The following is a 25,054-nucleotide window of genomic DNA, read 5'->3' as shown; positions in this document are numbered from 1 at the left end:
TTACGTGTTGCTCCGGAGCAGTTTTCTTTTACTCCGGAGCAGTTTATTTTACTCCGGAGCAGTTTTATTTTACTCCGGAGCAGTGATTTTACTCCGGAGCAACACGTATAGTTACTCCAAAGCAATGTTTCACTGCATGTACATATAGATGGTATATGTTCGTACGTACATGACAAATATACATACATGTACTTACAACAAATATACTTACTCATTTTTTTTTTACTCCGGAGCAGTTTTCTTTTACTCCGGAGCAGTTTATTTTACTCCGGAGCAACACGTATAGTTACTCCAAAGCAATGTTTCACTACATGTACATATAGATGGTACATATTCGTACGTACATGACAAATATACTTACTTACAACAAATATACTTACTCACTTACTCCGGAGCATACTCCGGAGCAGTGTTTTTACTCCGGAGCAACACGTATAGCTACTCCAAAGCAATGATGTACTGCATGTACATATAGATGGCATATGTTCGTACGTACATGACAAATACGCTTACCTATAACACATAAACTTACTCATTTACTCCGGAGCAGTTTTATTTTACTCCGGAGCAGTCGACACCTACGTGAAGGATCCGCATGAGGAGAGACCATCTGTTCAGTGCCATTGAGACCATACCTTGTGTAAAGAAGAAGGCTGACTGGGCCCTAAAGTGGACCGGAGACGAGAAAAGCACTTTTGGGGATCGTGTGGTTGCGTTTGCCGCTAGCTGTGGAAGGGATATTTTTCTCCGGGGCCTTCGCAGCAATTTTCTGGTTAAGGAAAAGAGGGCTCATGCCGGGGCTGACTTTCTCCAATGAGCTGATCAGTAGAGACGAGGGTCTGCACGCCGACTTTGCCTGTCTAATGGTCAGCTACCTGATCAATAAGCCTAGTGAGGATCGCATTCACCAGATTATCGACAATGCTGTTAAGATTGAGCAAGAGTTCCTGACGGAAGCTCTTCCTGTGAAGCTGATTGGGATGAATCAAGACCTGATGAAACAGTACATTGAGTTTGTCGCAGATAGGCTGCTGGAAGAACTCATGTGCAGTAAGCTTTACAACAGCGAGAACCCCTTTGACTTCATGGAGAACATTTCTCTGGAGGGAAAGACCAACTTCTTTGAGAAGAAGGTGGGGGAGTATCAGAAGATGGGGGTGATGTCCTCCTCTGAACAACAGAAGTTCACGTTGGATGCTGACTTTTGAAAGTACAGAATAAAAGAACGGGAAAATCAAACGTTGTCATGTTTTCTTTGTTTCATACGATAGAGACTTAGAACCAGGCCAAATAAGGGTATGTCATTCACGATTGGAGAGGGGGAGGTTCATTTTGGGTGGGGTGGGGTTGTCATGACTCATAGTTACCTTGCTCCACCTGAATACATAATATCTGACCCCTGACCTGCTCCGCCTGAATAAATCATATTTGACTTCTGACCTGCTCCACCTGAATAAATCATATTTGACCTATGACCTGCTCCACCCGAATAAATCATATGTGACCTCTGACCTGCTCCTTCTTGCTCCTGAATAATATTAGTCAGCGTACACCTACTATACTACTCCGCAACTTGTCACCAGGAATTCCATTATCGAACTTGGCACTCGTTTTCCAAACCCCTAAATAACTACCAAATATAATGCAAAACGATCCACAGCGTCAAAAGTTATCTTGTCCGCAAATACACACATGCACACACCCCGCTGCACTCACGACAGAAAGTGCCAGAAGTACCATTTTGGTACAAAACCTTGGTATACGCAACCGCTACTGAAATACCAAATATCGCATTTCATCCACAGCTGCCCAAGTTATATGAGATTGACCTACATACTGGGACACACAAATTTTCTAACCAAAACATAACCTTCTTGGCGAAGGTAAAAAACCTGAGGGTACTAGTATTAGCCCACTCTATCTTTGTGCCAGATGTCAAGTCATTCGGGTCAGGAAAGACAGAGATAAAGTGCATTCAAGATTTGACGGGAGAAGAAGAATCATTACGAATACAATATAAAGAACACGATATCCATACATAATTTGTACATAATTTACATAATTTGTACATAATTTGTCATATTCTAATAATTTCCAGGCTATAACTTGCCTAAACTTCTGGCGACAGTTCACCTGGACAAAACCCCGGTCCATGTGGATGCTGGCGGGACAGTCCAACTCAACTGTACGGGAGTCCCAGACGGCCGTATGGCTACCATTTTCTGGGTCAAAGGGCCGAGCTGCACTCAAGGTACTTTGGGGAAGTCCTCATGATAACTCATGATAAAACTTTTCGCCGCTCTTGTTACTTTTCATGAAGCCAGACTGTATGCATGTTACAAATTATTATCATATAGCCAGGCGCCGCGGACCAATCAGATGGCCCTATTCCATGTTGGTTATGACGCCGTATTACATATAGATTCCGGCCAGCCCGGTGTTAAACAAAATCGACACCGTGGTTAAATTTGTTTCCCACCTGACTAATCAGAAGGAGCGATACACAGGAAAGTAACCAATCAGAATAGCACAGACAGAACATGGAGGAAAGATCAGACTCCGCAGGGAGGAATGGTCGTGAATACAGTACAGTTAATAAATTCATTTGAAAAGGTTTGACTGCAAGGTTTCGAATATTTTCTGTGGAATTTTTGTTTCAAAATGCAATCTGTAATCTCCTTACAATTGTATGTACCAAAGAACAAATGTGAATTTTCAGAAATTCGAGAAAGCTTGAAGGACTTCACACGTAGAGTTTGCAAGTTTGGGTAGGCTATATGATAACAACATTATTGACCCGCGTGTTCCTTGCTGTATTTATGATATTGTGTGCGGTATGCGCCCACAGGACTCCATTCACACTCATGATGTACATCGGCTATAAAAGGTTGATATGGAATAGTACATTTTTGGTTTTGGATGAGGATTGATTGAAATATGCTTTATTTGCTCACGAACAAATATAGGCCTTACTGGTCTTCTAATGTATTTACTTAATATTAATCTATGCTAATGAGGTGTACCATTACATGCGCGTCTTGATTCGCACAAGAGAAATAACGTCCCTTACCCGGTACCCGTATGCTGTGGGGATTATCGACGAGGTGTAGCTGAAAATTCAGGAGTTGTTGTATTCATCAATCACTAGAGTCCCACTCACCTATTACACCCTTTCTTTCTTTGATTCATTCATTCATTGATGTTTGTCGTGTGCATCGAATCATTTGCAGGTGGAAGTTGTGACAGTTATGAGACTGTGATTCACAAGTCCTCCGGGTGGGGCGAAACGGAAACCATTACCGTCTCCCCCAACTTCGCTGGAAGGGTTTCTCTGGCTACCAGGGGTAAGTAAAAGTTTCATTTATGTATTACCCTAAGTGGGCGCACGCACCTGACGGGCATGGACCCCAGAGAAAATGGCTGCATGAAGTACCAAGCAAGGTGGCGAAATCTTGTTTGCAACTAAAAAAAACATTTTTTGGCAGCCACGTGCCCTATCGGATGTGCATGGTTCTGGGTTTGGAGTGGTGAGGTCCTTCGGTAGCAGAAAGAAAGTACCTTTGTGGCTTTCATTGTGCCATGCACCTACTGAATGTGCCAGTTTCTTTTAATCTCCCAAGCAGTGGCATAAGATTGACCAAATTGGCCAAGGAGTGCAGTCAGCCAAAAGGTGTCCATTTGTCATCATACGGTAGCGAAACACACTCCTGGGACGGCTTCACTCCTCTGTCAGCTTTCTATAATATCTTATGCTACCGTAGGATCTGCTTGGAAATTAGGTTTCTGCATCTGTATCTATATAGCCGGTATAACCACCCTTCGGCGGCTTCGCAGGCCCACCTAACTTTTGCACATCTATCTACATGTAAATGCTCTTTAAAACTACCCAAAGAAGATGCTTGGTGAGCAAATTCCACTCTACGATAGTTCGGGAAAATACGAATTTTTGAACACATCAATCCTAGGTTGTGTACATCATGCAAAGTCTGGACAATTTTCTTCTTTCTTCAAGTCGTCATCCACTGCAGTTCTGTTTTCATTTTGGCAACACTAGCATCTCTGTTGAAGTTGTTTGTGCAGAATCTTGCGGCTTGATTCTGTACCCTCTCAAATTTATCTTTGTCTTTCTTTGTATACGGGTCCCATACTGTTGTGGCATATTCAAGATTTTGTCTTACCAGTGATGTATATATGTATATGCAAGTGATTTTACCCTGGCTGGGCATGCCCACCGGTTGCGTTTGATCACTCCCAATGTCTGTTTAGCTTAAGTTGTTATTTTGTTCACTTCAGCCCAGTTGTTAATGTTTCCTTGTGATAACAGGTGTGTCTATCACCCCGACCCTGACCATCACCGACATTCGCCCTAGAGACGCCGGTCGGTACTGGTGCTCTATAAACTACCCCGATGATCGCTACTCTTCTAGTTTTGGCCGTTGGAACCGGGGCGCTCAGTCTGTGGTCATCCTCGTCAACGGTAGGAGTCTAGGACTATTTCTCTATCTACACCAATGTATACAATTTTGACAATGTCAGGAGACCATGATATCTATAGTTTGATGCGTAATGTACATAAAATTGTTTCCTTATGACTCTGTAGCTAAGGCCATCTTTGAACACGACATTTCCTGCCCCAGGTACGATCGAGATGTTTGCTGTAACGACAAATTAAAGTTTATTCCAATAAATATGCACAATATGTGTTCTTGTTGTCTTTCATATCGTACTTTTCGTTCTCCAAAGCTGACAGGCCTGACACTTTTTTCAAAAGGGACGTCAGCCTTACAGTCGACATAGATTTTTCAACCTGATATCTGAGTGATGAAAATGTTGTAGACTCATTTTCAGTATGTTCTTCTCCTTTCTGTTTCAATAGGTAAGGTGATACAATTTGTGTGCAAAGACCCACCGAACCTAGGTCCCCGGGCCCCTTATGTTCAAACCTTTTGTTCTGACAACCAAAATCAGTAGGGATACTGAGAGAGAGAGAGAAGGGGGGGGGGGGCAGAGAGAGAGAGAGAGAGAGACTCTACCTGTCGACCTTATTTTCCTAAAGTTTCCTAAAGTTTAACCGGTACTTTCGTGTTCTCTTGTTACCAGACCCAGTTACCGAGCCGACCTGTGCCGATAAGGCGGACGGGAAATACCAGCACCCCGCCGACTGTGCCCAGTTCTACACGTGCTCGGGCGGTCTGTCTTACGGCACCAACACCTGCCCGGCTGGACTGGTCTTCAACCAGGACCTACAGCTGTGCGACTGGGCAAACAACGTCATCTGCCTGTAGATGACCCTTCCACGGATACCATATGCCCGTATGGCCGTGCCAGCGTTGATCTCCGGAGGTTTTAATAGTATGGAGGTCTTACTAACCACAGAAAACAACCAAAACCAAACGAACCGAAAACAACTGATACCAAACAGAAAACAAGGTTGCTTCAACCGGTCATCAGTGAGACCGGTGGTCATTTGTATCTTTAACAAAAGAATACCTTGCTGTGCCGTACTACAATGAAGATATTGTCAACAGCACTTTGCAGATTCTTTCTGCTATTTAAATGCTGTAAATTATTCTGTTGTCTGTGTGTATCAGTTGCTGCAGAACATCTGGATTTCACATCAATTAAAGCACATATCAAAAATAAATGCTGGTCTCATTGGTCTTCAGCTGTAATGACTTTAGATAGCAACACTTACTTGTCTTATGAACAATATCAATAGATATTCGTAATTCTTTACTTGGTTTTCATCCAGTGCCATGTGTAGTTAATGCCTAACAGTTCTGGGACCCTACAACGAAACTGACATGTTGTGTGATTGAAGTAGCCTGATTATAATCTCCAAGCAGATCTTGCTTGGCCTAAGACAGTATCATAAGCTGGGAAAGGACTTTAGTCGGTAGAGGAGTAAATTGGCCACGCTTTTTTACTCCTCTGTCGGCTAAACTCCTTCCCCAGCTTATGATACTGTCTTATGCCACGAGATTCTGCTTGGAGATTAGCCTGATTAGGCTTAGGTCTCATTTTCAAACCGGGCCCCGGCTGGGATATTTGTGAAAACGAAAAATAAAAGTGTGTATAAAGAAATATACATGAGTTATGCTCATAACTACTTTTTTACGTTCTGTGTTGCCTTTTATATCATTTCTTTCGTTTTCGAAAGGTACCCGACCGGGCCCCGGGTTGGGGATTGGGACCTAAACCTAACCCTTCTTTACTGCTAGACTTAGGCCTACGTCGCATTTCCAAACCGGAGCCTGGCTGGGCAGTTTTCGGGAACGAAAAGTATGTTATAAAAGACACCAACCCACACAAAACATTAAGAGAACAGTCGTGGGCATTATTTGTGCAATTTTTCACGTATACATCCCCGTTTTCTCGTTTCCACAAACAGCTTGGCTCGGCACCGGTTTGGCAATGTAACCTTGGCTTTAGTAGTGTTTTAGCGGCTTCGGTCGAACCAAACATAGGGCTTTTTCTGACAACCCAAAAGTTCCCGTTGTTTGCTAATGGAATTGGTGGGTTAGCAATACTCCCAGCATAATTCAGATACCTTTGACCTTCGGATGGTATGGTTACCAGGCTAGATCGTAGCGAAAAACGCATTCAACCGTTCGCCACTACACTTCCTCTACGCCAGGCATACACACAAGGTCCTATTACCCCACTAGGATGGATGATTGAATGAATGAAAACACCCTTCGGGTTAATTCTGATGTTTCCAAGAACGAGGCCAATTCTGGAGAATTTGGAGAATTATGGCAGAATACATGTATGAACGAATAATTGATATGATTTAATGCGACGCGTCTGTGCGTTGAGAAGTACATTAATTAGTCTACCTAAGTTATGCCATTTACAAATAGGCATACAAATATACTGAATTCGCTGCAGCACCACAGGACTGAGAAGATGGGACGCCTATGCTCAAACTTGACCTTTTCAACAAACACCCACCTACTAAATATTACGAATATCCGTCGCCAGCTTCTCGAGTTATGCACACATACGCCCACAGCCACTCAGCTTTACCATAGTCCAAAACATAATCTTCTTAGAGAAGGTAATAGATTAACCTACTGACAGACGGTTACTGATTTATCTGTAGAAAGTCATGAAACGTCTATCTCGAAGTGCAAAGCTAATATCAAATATTATGGGCCCTTAACGTTTGTGAGTTCAAATTTTTTTTATATGGCACGATTCCGATTGTTTGGGCTCAAGGTGTTTTTGCTGACCTTCCCACTGTATACAATAGCGCTTCAGATTTTGTCATAAGTTTATAGTTGTTACTTGGTTTAGATATTAGATATACAACATTTTATTAAAGATTCATCAGGTTGAAAATATTTGTGATGCTGTATGTTTATATTTCTCGGACTGTAACATTCGTATCAGTAATATGCATCAGTGAATGCCACGTTGATCTGATGACGACATCCTCTGAGAACCCAAAAACTGATGCAAGCGTGCGAAGAAAAATCTTTGGCCAAAATCGTTGCCTTCATTATATTTTTGTTCTTTCACAAGTTCTTATTTGACTTTAAATTTTATATTGGCATTCTATGACATTAGTATCATTTTTCCATTTTCTTGGCAACTAAAGACATAACTTTGCTCATATTGCTGCTGCTTTCTACTTTGTTCTTGGTTACAGTATGCTCGATTGTGTGTGGATGTATTATATATTACCATATAATGGGAAAAAATGGCCTAAAATGAAACATGTATATTTTTTTATTCATATGTCAAGTACTTTACGCAGCCCTCTTCAGAATTTAATATAAACGATAGCACTGTAAACATGCCCTTTCCGTGGTCTCAAACACAAGCCATCTGTCGAACCTGTTGAGAAGGCCCACACAGAGAACGGTAATCATTCATTGCAGTCTTCTCTGTAAAAAGGTATGTTTGGATTCCATCCTACTTTACTTTACTGCATTTTACGGTGCATTGTAGTACTTGCCTTATAGAACCAAGAACTTAGTTTCTATGTGGACCTTGTGTATTATAGGGACAACTGATGCCACTTGGAAAATTATTCATTAGTTACGTAAGATTTTGAATTTTTGCTCCAGAGATTTGCGACATTGGGGTGCATGTACTGGTAGCATCTGCAATAACGTAGATGGAATTCTACAGTGAGAATTGACTACAGGCCAAAGTTATTAACTCTCTGGAATATATAAAGCCCTCATATAACTCATGAACGAAGTCAAGATGTGACTGTTGTCACTAAAGATGCGCTCCCACCGCACTTGTGTCAAGCTTGCGTCACTGTACTGCGGGGTTCGAAAGATACTCAACGAATTTCAGAGATAAAGAACGAATTTTCTTCCTTTTTGTGTATTTTGTCGGGTTCTAAGTCATACATTTACCTATTACGCAATATCAAAGTTATACAAACTCGGAGAAAATAACAAAACAGTGACGCAGTGAACGAATCCCGCAGTGACGCAAGCTTGACACAAGTGCGGTGGGAGTGCACCTTAACTGTTATAACTAAGCCAAGGCGTATCTGTCGCTCATCCGCGTCCTTTCATTCATTTCTGTTTCAGGCTCTGGTACAAAGTCGAGGCAACACGACTACTATGTTGGGTCTGTTGGTCGCTGTCTCCGCCGTAGCGTGCTACGCAGGTAAGAAGAGTCAGTTTTGCTCGTATATTCATTTGCTCTAACCTGGCAATGCTTCGGTCACAATTCGAAGAAATGGGCCCTGCCGTTTTTGCTTTTTTTTTTTACTTTTGAATGCGACCCCTTTGTACCCTCGTGAGGCACACTTGTGCCACCGAGTTACTAGTATTTGGGGGCACGGCCGGGTCCCTGGTTGATTTTAACTCGGAGTTAAAATCAGTCCGGGGCCCGGCAAGAAATATACACCGTACGCACACTCATGAGCACACCTAGAGGTACCCCCGCGTTATGCTTAGGTCTGAACTGGGCCCGGTCGGGATGTTTGCGAAAAAATTGTGGCTTCGGGGCCGGGCCGGGATACAGCCACTACGTGTACGGGCACCGGTGCAAATGTGACCGTGGCATATAACAGAGGTCTCTCAGTCTAGGTTTTACTTTGACTTTATTGGGATCCACAATAAGCTTCAATATTTGAATCAGCTGCGGCCATACAATAATGTAACATACAAGAGATAAGTTGAAGTAACAAAACAGTAGTATAGACATTCGTCAGTTTAGTAAGACTATGAATCGTGCAGACTCAACTAACTATGATACAGAACAAAATGAAATCAAAATTCATTCAAATATGATTGCCCTGTCCTTTCGTGTAGCATTCCATTGGCGAGACATGTGGTTGACAAAACCTTTTTTTCTCAGAATTTGTTTCAGGCTTTGACAGTTTGATGGAGTTTGATCGTGATCAATCAATACTTTTTCCCTTTAAGTCAACTGAATGTTGCATTCATTTTGTCCAGGTGCGGTGTCCATCACGAACGTGACGGTACCGGATCGAAGCGCCGCGGCCGGTTGGGTCTATCTTCGATACAGCCCGGACCCTACCTGGGTGAACAGGATAGAGTTCAGGTGTGAATATACCATCTCACCTGCCTCAGCCAATCCGCCTACTATCACCTGGCTCAAGGTAAGTATCAGCGACGCATACAGCACACAGTTGAACCTTGTAGTTAGTAGTTAGTAGCTACGGGAAGTACTGTTTTTGGTCCGCACGGTATGTTCGGTTATATATGAAGAACCATTGAATGGATTGCGATAGTTTTGATAGGTGGGTGTTTGGTAATTTCAGGAGTGGTGCTACTTTGCTCTAGTTTCGCAGTTCCCTTTCCCCCTTAATTTTTATTCAATAATTTCTTATTAATAATTTTAAACTTCTACCCTTCAGGGACCCTTCACAGACCGACAAGTGATCTACAAGTGGAGTTCATCAGGAGAAGTCTACGTCCATCCCGAGTTCGCAGGCCGGGTCAGCGTGGAGTCCCGAACCCGCCCGACTCTCGTGCTGACCGACGCGAAGTATGACGACTGGGGCCGATACTGGTGTCGGGTCACGAACGAGGACCAATCGGACGAGTTCGGCACTGACGAGGAGTCTCTGCTATTCTATTACAAGTCGACTGGTAAGGTATCACGTGTTTCATATGGTACTCTGAGAACAAATGATCTTGATAATCTAAGATTTGATAGGCGTTGGCGTTTGCACAAACAATTCATATTGTTTAGTTTAATTTCAGAATGGTGAATTTTTGTTCTGTGTAATTTCATATTCATTTGGTCACTTTTTCCTCAGTGCAATTTTGAAATTGTTACTTTTTGTTCAGTGCAATTTAGGAATAGTCAATTTTTTGCTCAAAATTGTCAATTTTCATTCAGGGCAATTTCAATCAGCGTACGAAAGGTCAATGTTCAGCAGTGTAATTTCTATTAAAACTAAGCAGTCAATTTCAGTTGGTCTCCTAGTGGAGTATTTTGCGCAGGGGAAGAGGAGTGAAACATTTTGCATTTGCTCGCAGTATATGATGCATTTTGTGCCATACCAGTATTTATGACCAAGAATGCCACACTCACACTTGTTTGTGCAGTCTACGATTACGACGTCCCTGCTCGTGGCGGCCAATATTCTTTTGTGGAGGTGGACAAAACACCAGTCCGTGTGAAGGCGGGTGGGACGGCCCGGCTCAACTGTGAGGGATCGGGCGGCCCTCTGGCGTCCATTGTCTGGTTCAAAGGGCCAAGTTGTACCCAAGGTATGAAAATGTATTTGCCCAATTTGGAGGAATACCAATTTTGCTGGAAGAATAATAACATGTAAATTTTATGCAAATTACAAATGTACATGATTTATACATGGTGATGTTCAGCATTGACTTACGTACACATGTCGTAATTATAAAATTCCTATCATCAAATATTAAGCATTTTTTTGCATATATTATGCGAATTACTTCCTTACGTCTGTTACATTTATTGAAGTCCAGTCATTGAAAAGAATGGAATTATACAATGTCCTAGTTAATCATGCAAATTTGCATTTGTATTTCCATAACGTGTAACTTTATATCATTATGAACATAGTTGCCTTAGCTACCTGCATGCCTAAAATGATGGAAATCCGTCGTTTCTTTCTGCAGTTCTCTTTGAAATGCCCCTACAGTTCCCAAATTACATGATAGGGGGCTGAAACTTGCCCCACTTTGCCATGACGCTAAATCTTATCTACCACCCAAATATCATGAACATTTTATATCCGAGACAAGAGATACATTGAAAAAAACTGCTATGATAGAATACTGCAATTTATTATGCAAATATACACCCACTTTGCATAATTGCATACTTAGTAAACATATTTTTTAAAATCCGTTATTCCTTGCTAGCTTGAGTTATCCTCTTCAGAATTTTTTGACAAAAATGCCCCTGCTAACCAAAAACTAGCCACTATGGGCCACTTATGTCACATTCTTTTTTAGCACAATAGCTATTCAACACCAAAAGATTTTGACTAGTATATATATATATATATATATATATATATATATATATATATATATATAGCTATATAGCTTGTTCAAAAAAAGAGATAGCAAAACCGGAAGTTACGAAGGTATTGGTGAAAATCGCGAATAAACATTGAAAAATAAATTTATTTTCAGACGGAAAGTGCAACGTATATGAGATGGTCATCAACAAAACAGCTGTACCTCAGCCCCATCCGATTCTAGGTCCGGGAACCGTTAACGTGTCGCCGAAGTACGCAGGAAGGGCTTCACTGGGTAAGCTGTGATGGCTCAACTCTACGAAGAGTACGCGTGTGTGTGTGAGTGTGTGTGGATGTGTGTGGATGTTTGTGCGTGCACGTGTGTGTGCGTGTGTGTGTGTGTGTGTTTGTGTGTGTGTGTGTGTATGTGTGTGTTTGTGCGTGCACGTGTTTGTGTGTGTGTATGTGTGTGTTTGTGCGTGCACGTGTATGTGTGTGTGTGTGTGTGTGTGCGTGTGTACGTTTGTGCGTGCACATGTGTGTGTGTGTGTGTGTGTGTGTGTGCGTGTGTGTGTGCGCATATGTGTGCGTGCGAATACTGAAAATTGAGTAAATAGAAATTGAGGGAGTTAAGAAAAGAAGGCGGGAGAGATGACATTTGTCTTCAAATTCTTTCATTCAGACTTCAACGACGGTGGCTACTACAATTATTACTATCCGGATCTAACCATCACTGACATTCGCCCTACCGACGTCGGTCGGTACTGGTGCACCGATGATGCGCCCTTATGGTACCAGAATGATCTGCGCAGCCGCGATTCCCAGTCTGTGGTGGTGCTCCTTGACGGTAGTTATAGAAAATTATATTTCATATCCATCAGCATCATTAAGATGGGTATCTCACTGGGCTGTGGTACGTCGGCGACCGTTCATTGTGGCACCTTTGTAAATTTGTTGCCAAATTTCCCTTGCGGTTACACAGATGTGCATTTGAATCACAGATGAGTAGGTCATCGGAAATTGCAGTGTTACCAAAAATAAAAACCTATTAAAGTTAGTAAAATGCCTCAAAATGAAATGATAAAAGGAGGTTTACTTATACACATTAATGCATGTACGAGGGGCGTTCAAGAAGTAATCGCCCTGACCCACTTCCAGTTGTTTGATCTAGATGAAATTTTGCATATGTCATGATTCATATCTCTATGGATTATGTTGCAAAAAACAGCTCTGAACTAATTTTGGTTTTTGATTTAAAGGTGTTTGAACTGAGTCAGGTGTGAAATGGATCAGGTGTGAAATGGAGCCAGTTGAGTGTCGCGCAGTGATCCGGTTTTTGTATTTGAAAGGACGCATACCAAATGAGCCTTTTGATGAAATAAAAGAAACTTATGGTGATGATTCCCCATCATATGACCTCGTAAAACGCTGGCATTGTGAATTCAAACATGGCCGGACGTCTGTGGAAACAGCTCCCAGACCTGGTCGTCCCTCTTCTGCCATTGATGAGGCATCTGTTGCACGGGACCAACCTGGGGCGTCCTACAAAAACGGTGTACAGAGCTGCATCAAACGATGGTAGAAATGCATAACTCTGGGTGATTCCTATGAAGAGAAAGACTAATAACTGCACCAAGTTTCATTAATCTCCTCCTTTGGGAAATGGGTCAGGGCGATTACTTCTTGAACGCCCCTCGTACAGCCTTTAAAAAATTACTCAAACGAACTCAAACGGACACAAGCCATAATCCAGATTTTGTGTTTTGTACCATATGTGTGTAATAATCTATGTATTATCTACGACAAAACAAATGTCGAAACTAACATTTTAGTTTTTACAGGGTGAATGGCGCTTTGTGGCGTCATTTTCTCATTTATAATTAGTTCACGCCTATTTTATCCTGTTAGCTCTCATTTTGGCGTCTTCTTCGTGGCTAGTTGGTGGCATGTTTGCGGAATGTTGTCGGCATTTAGCCACTTGCATTTTCTAAACATATTTCAATCGCCATTTCAGGCGGCGCATGTATTGGCCTTCTTAGACGTCAATTCCCTGCACATTGGCGCCTAACGGCGTTACGTTGGCGAATGTCAGTCGCCAACTGTCACCAGCGCACCACGTACGTTAACATACCCATCAAGGGTTGGCGTACAAACAAGGAATAGTACTTAGCAGTAATGTACGTCTAGCTGCATCAAGAAAATGTACTTATTATAAATACTACATAGCTGTTGTGGATTTTACACTGTTTTATAAATTTTGATGAAGGCTTTTATAATTGAAATCATTTTCTTTTTATCTTTCTTCCATCTGCAATTGAAGATGAAGCACCAACACCGTCATGTGATGGGAAGGCTGACGGGATGTACCAGGACCCTGGCGACTGTTCCCGGTACTACAGCTGCTCGGGTGGCTGGCTGTACGGCCCAGCGCCCTGTCTGACCGGGCTGTTCTTTAACGAGGCCTTGCAAGTGTGTGACTGGCCTAATAACGTTGCCTGTGCGTAAGAACTCGGCACGTTGGCGAGTAAATCTCTCGGTAGGAGGTTTGGATTTGACATCCATGGCCGTTTACCCCAGACTCAAGAGGGCATTAAAAACTTTAGATGATATGTCGTTGTCTTGTCTTTTCTGTCACCTCCGGTAAGGCTTGCGTCACATTTCCAAACCGGGGCTCGGCCGGACAGCTTTTGGGAACGAAAAGTATACTATGTGACATATGATATTGGGCCGAGTTAGACCAGGGTATTGGGCCGAGTTGACCAAGGCGATGGGCCGAGTTGACTTGCCCGATTTGGTAATAGTCCGAGTCGTCCGACACCCTCGCGCATTTTATTCTCTCAAACCGCTCATGGCATTATCAAACATCAACGAGGTAAAATTAAAGTCCTAGCAAACACGTTCTTCAGGTCATTTCTTTCATTCATTATTCTTTGATCATTGTGCAAACATTAAGTCGACAAATATCTGTCCACCGTGAGATCGGTGAGAACCGACCAATTTCTCGCACCTCTAGCTATAGTTTGTCTATTGTATTCGACAAATTAGCGAAACTCAAACTGTAACCTTTGTAACGATCATTGGAGCATGGGCACAATCACCAAGTGTCATTGAGGCCCCCTAGCGATTTGTTCATTTTTGCAGCTATTAGTCATTTACCTGCAATAATCTCTTAAACTGCTATAACTTATAGTTCAAGTTCAAGAACACAAATACTCTAATGAAGAGGTGACTAAGCATTCATGCAAATTTTATGGATATCATACGAGTTTTACGGAATGCAAGCAGATTTTACGAAATTTGAACGATTCACTAATACGAAACATAAGAATTTTACAGAATTCAGAGATTAACTGTATTATACATACAATCCTTACTACGAGTTTACCTCAAGTTGTGTATGTTCTTTAAGTACCTGCGCTGGACCGTTTCAATTCCGTTTGAATGTTTCTTAGACTTTTAGACTAAAATTAAATGGCAATATTACAAAGACACTAATGTACTAATGGCTTCATGGAGCTAAGTCGAGAGCTCTAAAACAGTTGAAGGTGAATGAATAACGAGGCTTTAAGACTAATCTGATAACGTTGCCTGAGTCTAACAAATAGTTTCGCGAATATGAAGTTTGACACCCCAGTCTTATCTGACGATTCTTTATTAAAATTTATAGATGATGTGTTGTCTTCTTTCACGGATCTTTTTTTTTAATTTGGCTGACACAGCTAGTAACGTACGTTCTGCTCTCGAATTGCGTCATGAATTTATCAAACATAACATAATCATTAACTAAGCAAAATGTAAGTCGTAGCAAGCACTTTTTTCAGATCAGTTATTACATTAAATAGTCTTTGATGATTGTGCAAACATTGATTTAGTCGACAAATGTTCGTCCGATCGGTGAGAACAGACACACCTGTAGCTAAGTCAAACAGACTGTCATCAGTACACGTACGGAGGAGAGGAAACGTCTGAAACAAATTACAAAACGGTAGGTGTTCAGTCTCCTGCATTTTTACATTTTCAGCGGTACTTCTTTACTCTCCAAGCATAGGTTAGGTCTCTGTTGCATTTTGACAAATCTTCAGTCGTTTTTATCTGGTTATTATTTCTATTTTGTCATTTTGTGTATTCTGACGTCAGTCAAAAAGAAACATTGACAAATAGAAAGCCAGGCTCAAACGTCTAGGAATACGGCAACAATCTGCCGGGTCTACAACATAGGTTAACAAACTGGTGCAGTGAGAGTGCATTGGGTTCCGATATAGAGAGATTTTAGGGAGCAACATAAATGACTACCTTTTTTGCATTTAATGTGGTGAAAGTGCGTTTTTCTTTGAATTCATTCATTGACATTAGGACCATATTTCAATACTAAGACGTCAATTAGTTATGTTTAACTGCATTTGACAACAGGGAATATTTTTCAAATGAAGTATGTTGGGTCTACTGGTCAGCGTTCTTCTACTGCTTTATGTAGGACCGGAAAGGGTTGGTAAGTATAGTTCGTTACCTTTCATTGATATTTCGAAATCGAAAAATGTGATGACATACAACTCTTATCCGGAACATGGGGCAGACTGGTACATTTCAACTGGTTTCCTATGGCCTTCAGATGTGTTCTTTCCACCTACCTTCGCAAAGAACATTATGCTTTCGATGCCATTTGTTCATGTGCCTGACTGTCTCTATGGTATTCTCTCTGTCTGTCTGCCTATCTGTCTGTCTGCCCATCTGTCTGTCTGACTGTCTGTCTGTCTCTATGGCAGTCTCTCTGTCTGTCTGTCTGTCTGTCTGTCTGCCTATCTGTCTGTCTGCCTATCTGTCTGACTGTCTGTCTGTCTCTATGGCAGTCTCTCTGTCTGTCTGTCTGTCTGTCTGTCTGCCTGTCTCTCTGCCTGTCTGTCTGTCTGTCTGTCTGTCTGTCTGTCTGTCTGTCTGTCTGTCTGTCTGTCTGTCTGTCTGTCTGTCTGTCTGTCCGTCTGTCTGTCTGTCTGGCTGGCTGGCTGCTGTCTCTATGGCAGTCTGTCTGTCTGTCTGTCTGTCTTTCCGTCTGAGTCTCTGCTAGTCGAAAGCATAACTCAAGAAACTGTGGATGAGTCCTTATGATATTTGGTATGTGGAAAGCGAAGGTCAAGTTTGGTCACGGGAATCCTGTCGAATTTCTACGGTACTTCTAAGGTACTGCGGAACTTCCGGTTTGGAAAACTCGCTTCCCTTTTAACGTTATCATGGTGGCGAATACTTTATTTTGCGTCCTCTGTCTATTTTTATTTGTCGCTAGGTTGTTTTCCCATCAGTCTGCTCCATTGACATTACCAACCAATTTAACTCAGCCGTATCCAGGAGACAAAAGGTGTAGAATGACAGAAGCAAGTCTCATTTCAGTTAGATGTAAGATTACAAGGTAACGAATAATCCAAGCCCATACACATCATACGTTTAGATGCGGTGTCCATCACAACCGTGACGGTGCCGGATCGAGGCGGTTGGGTGGTGATGTGGCCCCGCCCAGGTGACCCTACCTGGGTGAACCGGATAGAGTTCAGGTGTGAATATATCATCTCACCTGCCTCGGCCACTCCTCCTACAATCACCTGGCTAAAGGTTAGTAACGTTAGGTCACTTTTATCCGTGAGGTAACCTATATCCGTTGTTCTAAAAACAGGGTAAATACGGAATTATGCCTGATTCAAATGAAGGCCCAACTTTCAAAGATCAGATTCCTAGTTGTTGAAAATTAAAACTAAGCCATATAGTTTTGATTATATGCCGCGCAAATCAATTTTCCTTCGTTTCAGGAAAAAAGTAAATCGTACAAAGCAGCCGTAAAATGAGCACATATACGACGTAAATTAGAAAAATATACCGAAAAACGTGTTGTAATAACATATATATATAGAATAGCAAAATAAATTCCAGAAGTCAAAGAAAAATATGTGAAAATAAATTCAATATAACACTCTGTGCGTGGTCATTCCTTCAACCGTCATTTTCACTTAGATATCAAAACAAATGCAACATTTTTGGTCAAACTTTTTTTCATTCACACGTTCGCATGAGTTTTGGGGGTTCCCAGAGCATGTCATCCATATAATCAAATCAACATGGCATGAAATAACATTACCTTATAATGATGATTGACCTAAATATGGAGACAAAATTTTCTTTCCTTAAAGTTTATAACCGCTCCTCCTCATCTTTTCTTGATTTTGCTTATATTCATGAAGGGAGTGTTTGCCGACGCAGACCGACAGGTGGTCTACAAGTGGAGTTCATCAGGAGAAGTCTACGTCCATCCCGAGTTCGCAGGCCGGGTCAGCGTGGAGTCCCGAACCCGCCCGACTCTCGTGCTGACCGACGCGAAGTTTGACGACTGGGGCCGATACTGGTGTCGGGTTACGAACGAGGACCAGTCGGACGAGTTCGGCACGAACGAGGAGTCTCTGCTCTTCTGGTACAAGTTGGGTAAGATTTTGAACTACAGATCTTGTTCATTTACTGGCGAAAGATAGTGGATGCTTAGTGTAACGTCTGGCCGTTTCCAAAATCATGTCCAGTGCTTCCCTTTCGGACAGGTCCTGGGTTCGAACCCCCCGACATGTCACCGACGTTTGGAAATGCTATTCAAGAGACTTTCCTCACTTCACTCAGGTGTAAATTAGTGCACTAGTTTCGGCTAGGAACGTCCATCAGATAAGACGTTAAATGGAGGTCCCTCGTTTTAGGAGAGCCACACCTCAAGCACGTAAAAGAACCCATCAAACGTTGGAAAGAGTAGGGGAAGTTCCCGGGAGTGGATCAAATAAAACTGTCCGGATATGCAACTTGTAATTTTGTTTGCTTGTTTGTTTGTTTGATTTTTTGCTCTTCTGTACAAACATGGTGATAGCATGAAAGTTCATCTGTGTTGGTTAATTTAAATACATTATGGATTTATCCACAAACCTGGTGTCACGGTTACGCCATGAGACGGTTTACCGAATATGCAATACATATATACGATCAAACGAACACAATTTATGTACATCGTCACTGTTGTTAACAATGAACCAAAATGTTTTCTGTCCAGGCTACGACCCACCGAACCGTCTGTCGCAGGTTAGCCTTGACAAAACCCCAGTCCGCGTGGCTGCTGGCGAGACGGCTCGGCTCGACTGTACGGGAACCAGCGGCCGTGAAGCCTCCATTCTCTGGGTCAAAGGGCCGACGGGTTGTACCCAAGGTAAGTTTCCTCCTCGCACTAACACATTATAAGTGGACACTCCAAAAAGCTTAACCTGTAATGCCTGTAAGTGATGTTATTTGTCTCTTCGCAATCACATGCGTTGTGCCACAGGTTAGGGGTGACAGATCGTTTAGTGTAATATAAGCAGCTGCTGCCGCGCCGCGTGCACGTGCTTGTGTACCTGGTGTGTTACTCCGAAAGGCGGCTATAATGGCTATACAGATATAGAATCCTAATAGTAGTAGTATTGACACTAATGAGATCGATTTTTTTATTAAAACCAAGTTTATTCCCATGAAACAAAAATAAGGAAAGAACAATAATTTGTTACAACACTTACAAACCGCGGTTCTGAGAACGAAAAACCTTCCGTCGTTAGAAGAACGTCCGTCTTAAGCATATGTTGGATATCAGTGCGTTGATCATACACGTAGCCAACAAGTCGAGCTGTACATTTGCGGACTTATCTAAACAACCAATAGTTAGCTTGTGCCTGCTCATTCATTTTAGATGTTTCATGCACCTTTATGACGTATGTTTCGAATCGTCTGCAGGTGGAAGCTGTGACACTTACGAGACTGTCATTCACAAGTCCGCCGTGTGGGGCGCTGGTAATCCAGAACCGGAAAACATCACCATCTCCCCCAGCTTCAACGGAAGGGTTTCCCTGGGTAAGCTATAAAAGACAAACTTACAAATCATTTTTTAAACGACCGTTAAATTCAACATCTATTTCTCTCTACAACTTTAATACGCAACGCAAGTTCACCTTTGTCCTGGGGTAAACTATATCCGTTGCTTTGTTTGAAACATTTTTCTTTTGGGATATTAAGTTGACGGACGGTGCAATATTTTGAAAACAATCGAAAACATTGTACTTTGTACTTTAAAACCACCGACCTTAGACTTGACATCTGTAAATACATTGTTTTTTAAACCAATGGATATAGGTTACCCCATGGATAAAGGTGAACTGGTGTTAAGATAACCTCTAGATGTGATAATCTTAGTCTGATTATCCATCGGATATTCAGATGCCGACGGGTCTGGCTCCTTCACTCCGACCCTGACCATCACCGACATCCGCCCTAGCGACTCCGGCCGGTACTGGTGCGCTCCTGACATCTCCGAGGATTACTCTAACCTGGGTCCTCTGAACCGGGACGCGCAGTCTGTGGTCATCATCGTCAACGGTTCGTCTGTTTCTCTATTCGCACCAATGGCTACTCTTTAAACAAAGTTAGGAGACGATAACATACATATTTTTGTATTACAAATCGCATTGTTTCTATCTATGACTCTGTATACGTAACTACGTGCAACCATAATCCAAGACACGACAAAAGTGTAAGAACAGCACATCCTGTGTAAACCTTGTTCATGGTTCATATCAACCTTGTTTATATCATACCTTACATTAATGGGTGATTGCTGAGTGACCGTCCAATGACCAAAATTCAATTTGTGTGATCCTTGATTCAATCATTTTAAGATGATGCAACATACACGTAAAAGTATGATTTAAAAGACAACAAAATACACAATGCGTTCGTCCTTTATCGATGAAATTCGTTGATCGATCTGCCCAATCATTGGTCGCTTAGGCTTATACGTCACATTTCCAAACTGGGGCTCGACCGGGCTGTTTGTGGAAACAAAAAATTAAAATGTATACATTACATCATACACAAATAATGCCCACGACTAGCCTCTTTACGTCTAGTGTAGTTTCGTGTATTCGTTAAGCTAAGTGCACAACCCGCTGTACGTGTGCAAATACGTGCTGTCTACGTGCCAGAACATGGGCAATCATTTGGGATTTTATTTGGAGCACGCAGACACGCCGTAGAACTTGACGTGTAGGCAAAACTTTGTGTGCCTTCGAGCTGCGGATCACCCCCACCCCCCCACCCCCCACGTGCCAGTACGGGCGTCGCCTGAATGTTTTCAGAAATACGTGGCGGACGTGGCCACCCAAAAACACGTACGGACAAATTGCACGTACAGCGGGTTGTGCCCTTAGCTTAATCGGAGGCTGCCCGGCCGGGACCCGGTTAGACCTTAGCGGCCGGAGTACGGTCGTAGACTCAAGTGGAAAGGCATGGGACGGCCACTGTAGAGGCTGCGGGCGCGATCACTGTGACTTTCGGGCTTTCGGCATTGATAACTTATGGTTCCGTATTTTCTCGTCACCAGACCCAGGTACCGAGCCGACCTGTGCCGGTAAGCCGGACGGGATGTACCAGCACCCCGCCGACTGTGCCCAGTTCTACACGTGCTCGGGCGGTCTGTCTTACGGCACCAACACCTGCCCAGCTGGACTGGTCTTCAACCAGGAACTACAGCTGTGCGACTGGGCAAACAACGTCATCTGTGTGTAAATGACGGTTTAATGACCAATCCACGGGTGCCAGCGTTGGCTGTCGTAGGTTTTCATAGCATGGGGGTCTCACTATTAAATCAGTGTAACATTACACCATAGGCGGTCGTCTCACCAGCATAATTTTCTTTCTCCTAGGAAAACGCGAAAGTAAACTGTCATACACGAGTGACATAGATTAGCAGATGGCAGGAAAACCCCATTCACAGAGTTTGAAACATATCTTAATTTTGGCCATGAAATCTCAAGATTCTCATCAGCACAAATTTTAAGGCTATGGGACTATATACGCCATGCCCGTAGCCAGGATTTTGGTTGGGGGGGGGTCTTTTTAGTACTTGTGGGACCATCGAGCGCCAAAGGCGCGAGACTGACGCCGAAGGCGTGAGCTGTCTAGGGGGTTCCGGGAGTATGCTCCCCCGGAAAAATTGAAATCTTGACCCTCTCGAACGCCATTTCCTGCATTTTGAGTGGCAAAATTCGCTGTATAAGTTTAATGGAATTTTTATCAAAATATACAAGGCTTTTTGCAAAAGTCTTTGAGGCTGACTCCCCCGACATATTTTCACCATGTCCGACACCAAAGGTGCGAGGCGTCGCAGTGGAGGTCCGGGGAAATTTTGAAATCTGGACCCCCTGAAAAGCCATTTCCTGCACTTTCTGGGGCAAACTTTGCTGATAGAATGACTAAAATTGAATGAAATGTCTATCAGTGAAAAATGCAAATCAGTCATGCCTTTGAAAAAAAATCTTGGACATGAAAAAGTGGACCTTCGACCGTAAAAAAACGGACCTTTGAGCGTGTGTGTGGGGGGGAGGGTTCTTCCGAACCCCCCGAACCCCCCTGGCTACGGGCATGTTACGCTTCATATCGTTATGACCCACCCCTGGCCCCCAAATCCGTATTCGAGATTTCTTGAATGATTCTGTCTGTAATGCTTTTCCTCTGTCAACCGTCTACAAGTCAATATGATTTATCTGGAGACAAGTAAGAATTAGAGAGTTGAGCGTTCTCATGTGTTTGACTACATTACAGGATGCCCGGCTTATTGCACATGACATTGGAAACAACAAAACTCCTTATGCTTAAGATATCCTACGTATACGTATACCTGGCTCAATTGGAATTTTGACCTTCCGTTGTTTTCTCTTTAATGAATTAAGAAAGAATGGAGTCGTAACGAATATTGATACATGAGCTTAGAAGAATTGTAAATATGACTTTGGACCATATTGATGACATCATCAATTATTGCCCCTAATATTATTTTTTCTATGAGAAAATACAGCACTTTGGTACATACCACTGTAATGAAACTATGATTTTCATGTGCATAATACTGAAGGCTACAAACTCACCTTCGCACATCTTGATATCTACTGATTATTTTTAGCTATTAGAAAATGATTTTATTTTAATTAGATGGAAATAATTATTTTCTAATAATTACATGTCATTAGAAAAATATCAAGATGCGTTCATAATCATGCACATGAAAAACAAAGCGTCAACATGTCATCCATATGGTCCAAAAATCATATTTCTAATTCTTCTAAGCCCATCTTTCAATATTCATATGGTCCAAAAAATCATGTTTTTTTCATGCCCATCTATCAATATTACGATTCCATTTATTCTTAATTCATTAAAGGGACATATTGTAGAACTTTGGCGCCAAAATTTCAAATGTTCTGAACTTTAAAATCTCCAGTCATATTGACATTTGTAAGTTATTTCCAACGTATCTGCGTCATTTTATCACATTTCTAGCGTTAATTAACAACGCCAAAGTAAGCCACGACCAAATTCACTTACTTCCGGGTAGCCTACCGGAAGTAAGCCGGCCGTAGATTTCCGAATCGACCGTTGCGGTTGCAGATCCTCGGAGCTTCGCGGGGACTTTCAACAAACTTCAGTAACGATTCGAGCGAACCACCGAACGCGTTCTAAAGCGCACTTTGGTTCGTCGGAGAGTTAGAGAAAATGGCGGACAACTCAAGCGGCGGAGGGAAGTGCGCATATTTCAAGACGTCCTCAAGGCACAGCAAAGCCGTATCAATGCGTTGTAAATATTGCTGTGCAGTGTAATAAGGTAGACTCAACTCATAATGCAGAAAAATGACCGAAAACAGTGCCTTTATTATTTACATTATGTCCCTTTAATGAGAAAACAATGGAAGGTCAAAATGCCAATTTAGCCAGGTAGGAACCCTTATCGTCACTACGATGGGAATGCCAATAAAGGGTCGAACTATTAGTATTTCTAAACTTCGAAACGGAAAGGTACAATACTCAAATTTAAGTTAGTTTTGTTTGCTAGGACTGGCAAAGTTTTTGTTATTATCAGCTTAATATGCTTTCATGAGATCGTAGTGCGACCGTTAAGCTTAGGGCACATCCCACCGTACGCGAAAATACGTGCTGTCTACGTGTCAAAACGTGGCCAATCTTTTGGGATCCGTAAGTGACTTTTTTTTAATTGGTAAGTACCGCCTCCGTACGAACTCGTAGGGAATCCGACGGATTTTGGAGGACGCAGACACACCGTACGTACAATTTTAGTGCAGTCAAAATCTTCTCTGCCATCGGGCTGCGGATTCGCCCCCCGTACGTGCCAGCATGGGCGACGCGTCTGCCCTGTACAGCCTGAATGTTTTCAGAAATACGTGGCGGACGTGGCCTACCCCCCCCCCCCCCCAAAAAAAAACGTACGGGCAAATTGCACGTACGGCGGGTTGTGCCATTAGCTTTAAGTAGGTCCCACGGCGGTCGCTCTTCAGTGCATTTGCAGTCAGGACCACTCAAGTTTGAGCTGTATTATGTGTAGTCTCTTTAGTCATGCCACACAGTACTACAGTTGTATCTGTAGCTAGATGTACTCATTGTAACAGAGTATACGGTGAAAGACAAAGGAAACGGACCATCCAAGTTTGAGCTGTGTGTAGTCTCTATAGTAATGCTACACAGTACTACAGTTGTATCTGTAGCTAGATGTACTCATTGTAACAGAGTATACGGTGAAAGACAAAGGAAACGGACCATCCAAGTTTGAGCTGTGTGTAGTCTCTATAGTAATGCTACACAGTACTACAGTTGTATCTGTAGCTAGATGTACTCATTGTAACAGAGTATACGGTGAAAGACAAAGGAAACGGACCATCCAAGTTTGAGCTGTGTGTAGTCTCTTTAGTCATGCCACACAGTACTACAGTTGTATCTGTAGCTAGATGTACTCATTGTAACAGAGTATACGGTGAAAGACAAAGGAAACGGACCATCCAAGTTTGAGCTGTGTGTAGTCTCTATAGTAATGCTACACAGTACTACAGTTGTATCTGTAGCTAGATGTACTCATTGTAACAGAGTATACGGTGAAAGACAAAGGAAACGGACCATCCAAGTTTGAGCTGTGTGTAGTCTCTATAGTAATGCTACACAGTACTACAGTTGTATCTGTAGCTAGATGTACTCATTGTAACAGAGTATACGGTGAAAGACAAAGGAAACGGACCATCCAAGTTTGAGCTGTATTATGTGTAGTTCTTGTAGTCATGCTACATGGCACTAGAATCCTAGCTGCAACTATCTGTAATTACTTTCTTCAGTTATTCTACTAGTAAGATTTCGACAAAGGAACCCCTGCAGTTCCAGAGCAAGCTGCTAGAAGGCCCAAACCTACACAATTTCTTCCTTACATCACAAGCTATCTGCCACAAAATATCAAGACCATAGAATGGACATCATAGTTTTCAAAGTCTATCACATGACATATAAATTACTATTATTATTAGTAGTAGTACTAAGATTTACTTCCCGCCTGTTAGCTATGCCACACCAAATGACCTGGATTCTGGTGAGACAGTTTGGGAAACTACTATCGTCTTCTCCCTGACGTCATCCTTGACAACGACATAGCGTTGATCAAGCTTGCTAATACCCCCCTCACATGTAGCGAAAATCGATCGGACGACGATTCTGCGAGCTTTAAATTACGAGGAGGCATGA

General features: G+C 42.4%; 3 protein-coding genes across 3 annotated transcripts in view; all 3 read left to right on the top strand.

Moving 5' to 3' along the window:
- The window catches only part of LOC118419666, a 9,144-nt gene extending 3,847 nt beyond the window's left edge, over positions 1 to 5,297 (top strand). The window contains exons 4-7 of the mRNA XM_035826180.1: positions 2,099 to 2,251; positions 3,231 to 3,344; positions 4,325 to 4,477; positions 5,101 to 5,297. Of these exons, the coding sequence (XP_035682073.1) occupies positions 2,099 to 2,251; positions 3,231 to 3,344; positions 4,325 to 4,477; positions 5,101 to 5,285 (605 nt within the window). The 3' untranslated portion in view covers positions 5,286 to 5,297. The remainder of the gene's footprint in view (positions 1 to 2,098; positions 2,252 to 3,230; positions 3,345 to 4,324; positions 4,478 to 5,100) is intronic.
- A 3,291-nt stretch (positions 5,298 to 8,588) lies between these two features.
- LOC118419663 lies at positions 8,589 to 14,055 on the top strand. The gene is made up of 7 exons (XM_035826178.1): positions 8,589 to 8,634; positions 9,429 to 9,595; positions 9,854 to 10,088; positions 10,551 to 10,715; positions 11,622 to 11,741; positions 12,129 to 12,293; positions 13,767 to 14,055. Exons 1-7 carry the CDS (start codon positions 8,589 to 8,591, stop codon positions 13,949 to 13,951), a joined length of 1,083 nt encoding a protein of 360 aa, XP_035682071.1. The 3' UTR covers positions 13,952 to 14,055.
- Positions 14,056 to 15,877: 1,822 nt separating this feature from the next.
- Positions 15,878 to 21,111, top strand: LOC118419665. Its single transcript, XM_035826179.1, has 7 exons — positions 15,878 to 15,935; positions 16,887 to 17,047; positions 17,671 to 17,908; positions 18,513 to 18,665; positions 19,223 to 19,339; positions 19,703 to 19,861; positions 20,865 to 21,111. The coding sequence occupies exons 1-7, from the start codon at positions 15,878 to 15,880 to the stop codon at positions 21,047 to 21,049; spliced, it is 1,071 nt and encodes a 356-aa protein (XP_035682072.1). The 3' UTR covers positions 21,050 to 21,111.
- The last annotated feature ends 3,943 nt before the right edge of the window (positions 21,112 to 25,054 follow it).

This window comes from Branchiostoma floridae, chromosome 7, assembly GCF_000003815.2.
Source record: "Branchiostoma floridae strain S238N-H82 chromosome 7, Bfl_VNyyK, whole genome shotgun sequence".
In the NCBI taxonomy this organism is placed as follows: Eukaryota; Metazoa; Chordata; class Leptocardii; order Amphioxiformes; family Branchiostomatidae; genus Branchiostoma; species Branchiostoma floridae.
The sequence above is the reverse complement of the archived record's forward strand: the minus strand, read 5'-3'. Positions and strand labels throughout refer to the sequence as shown.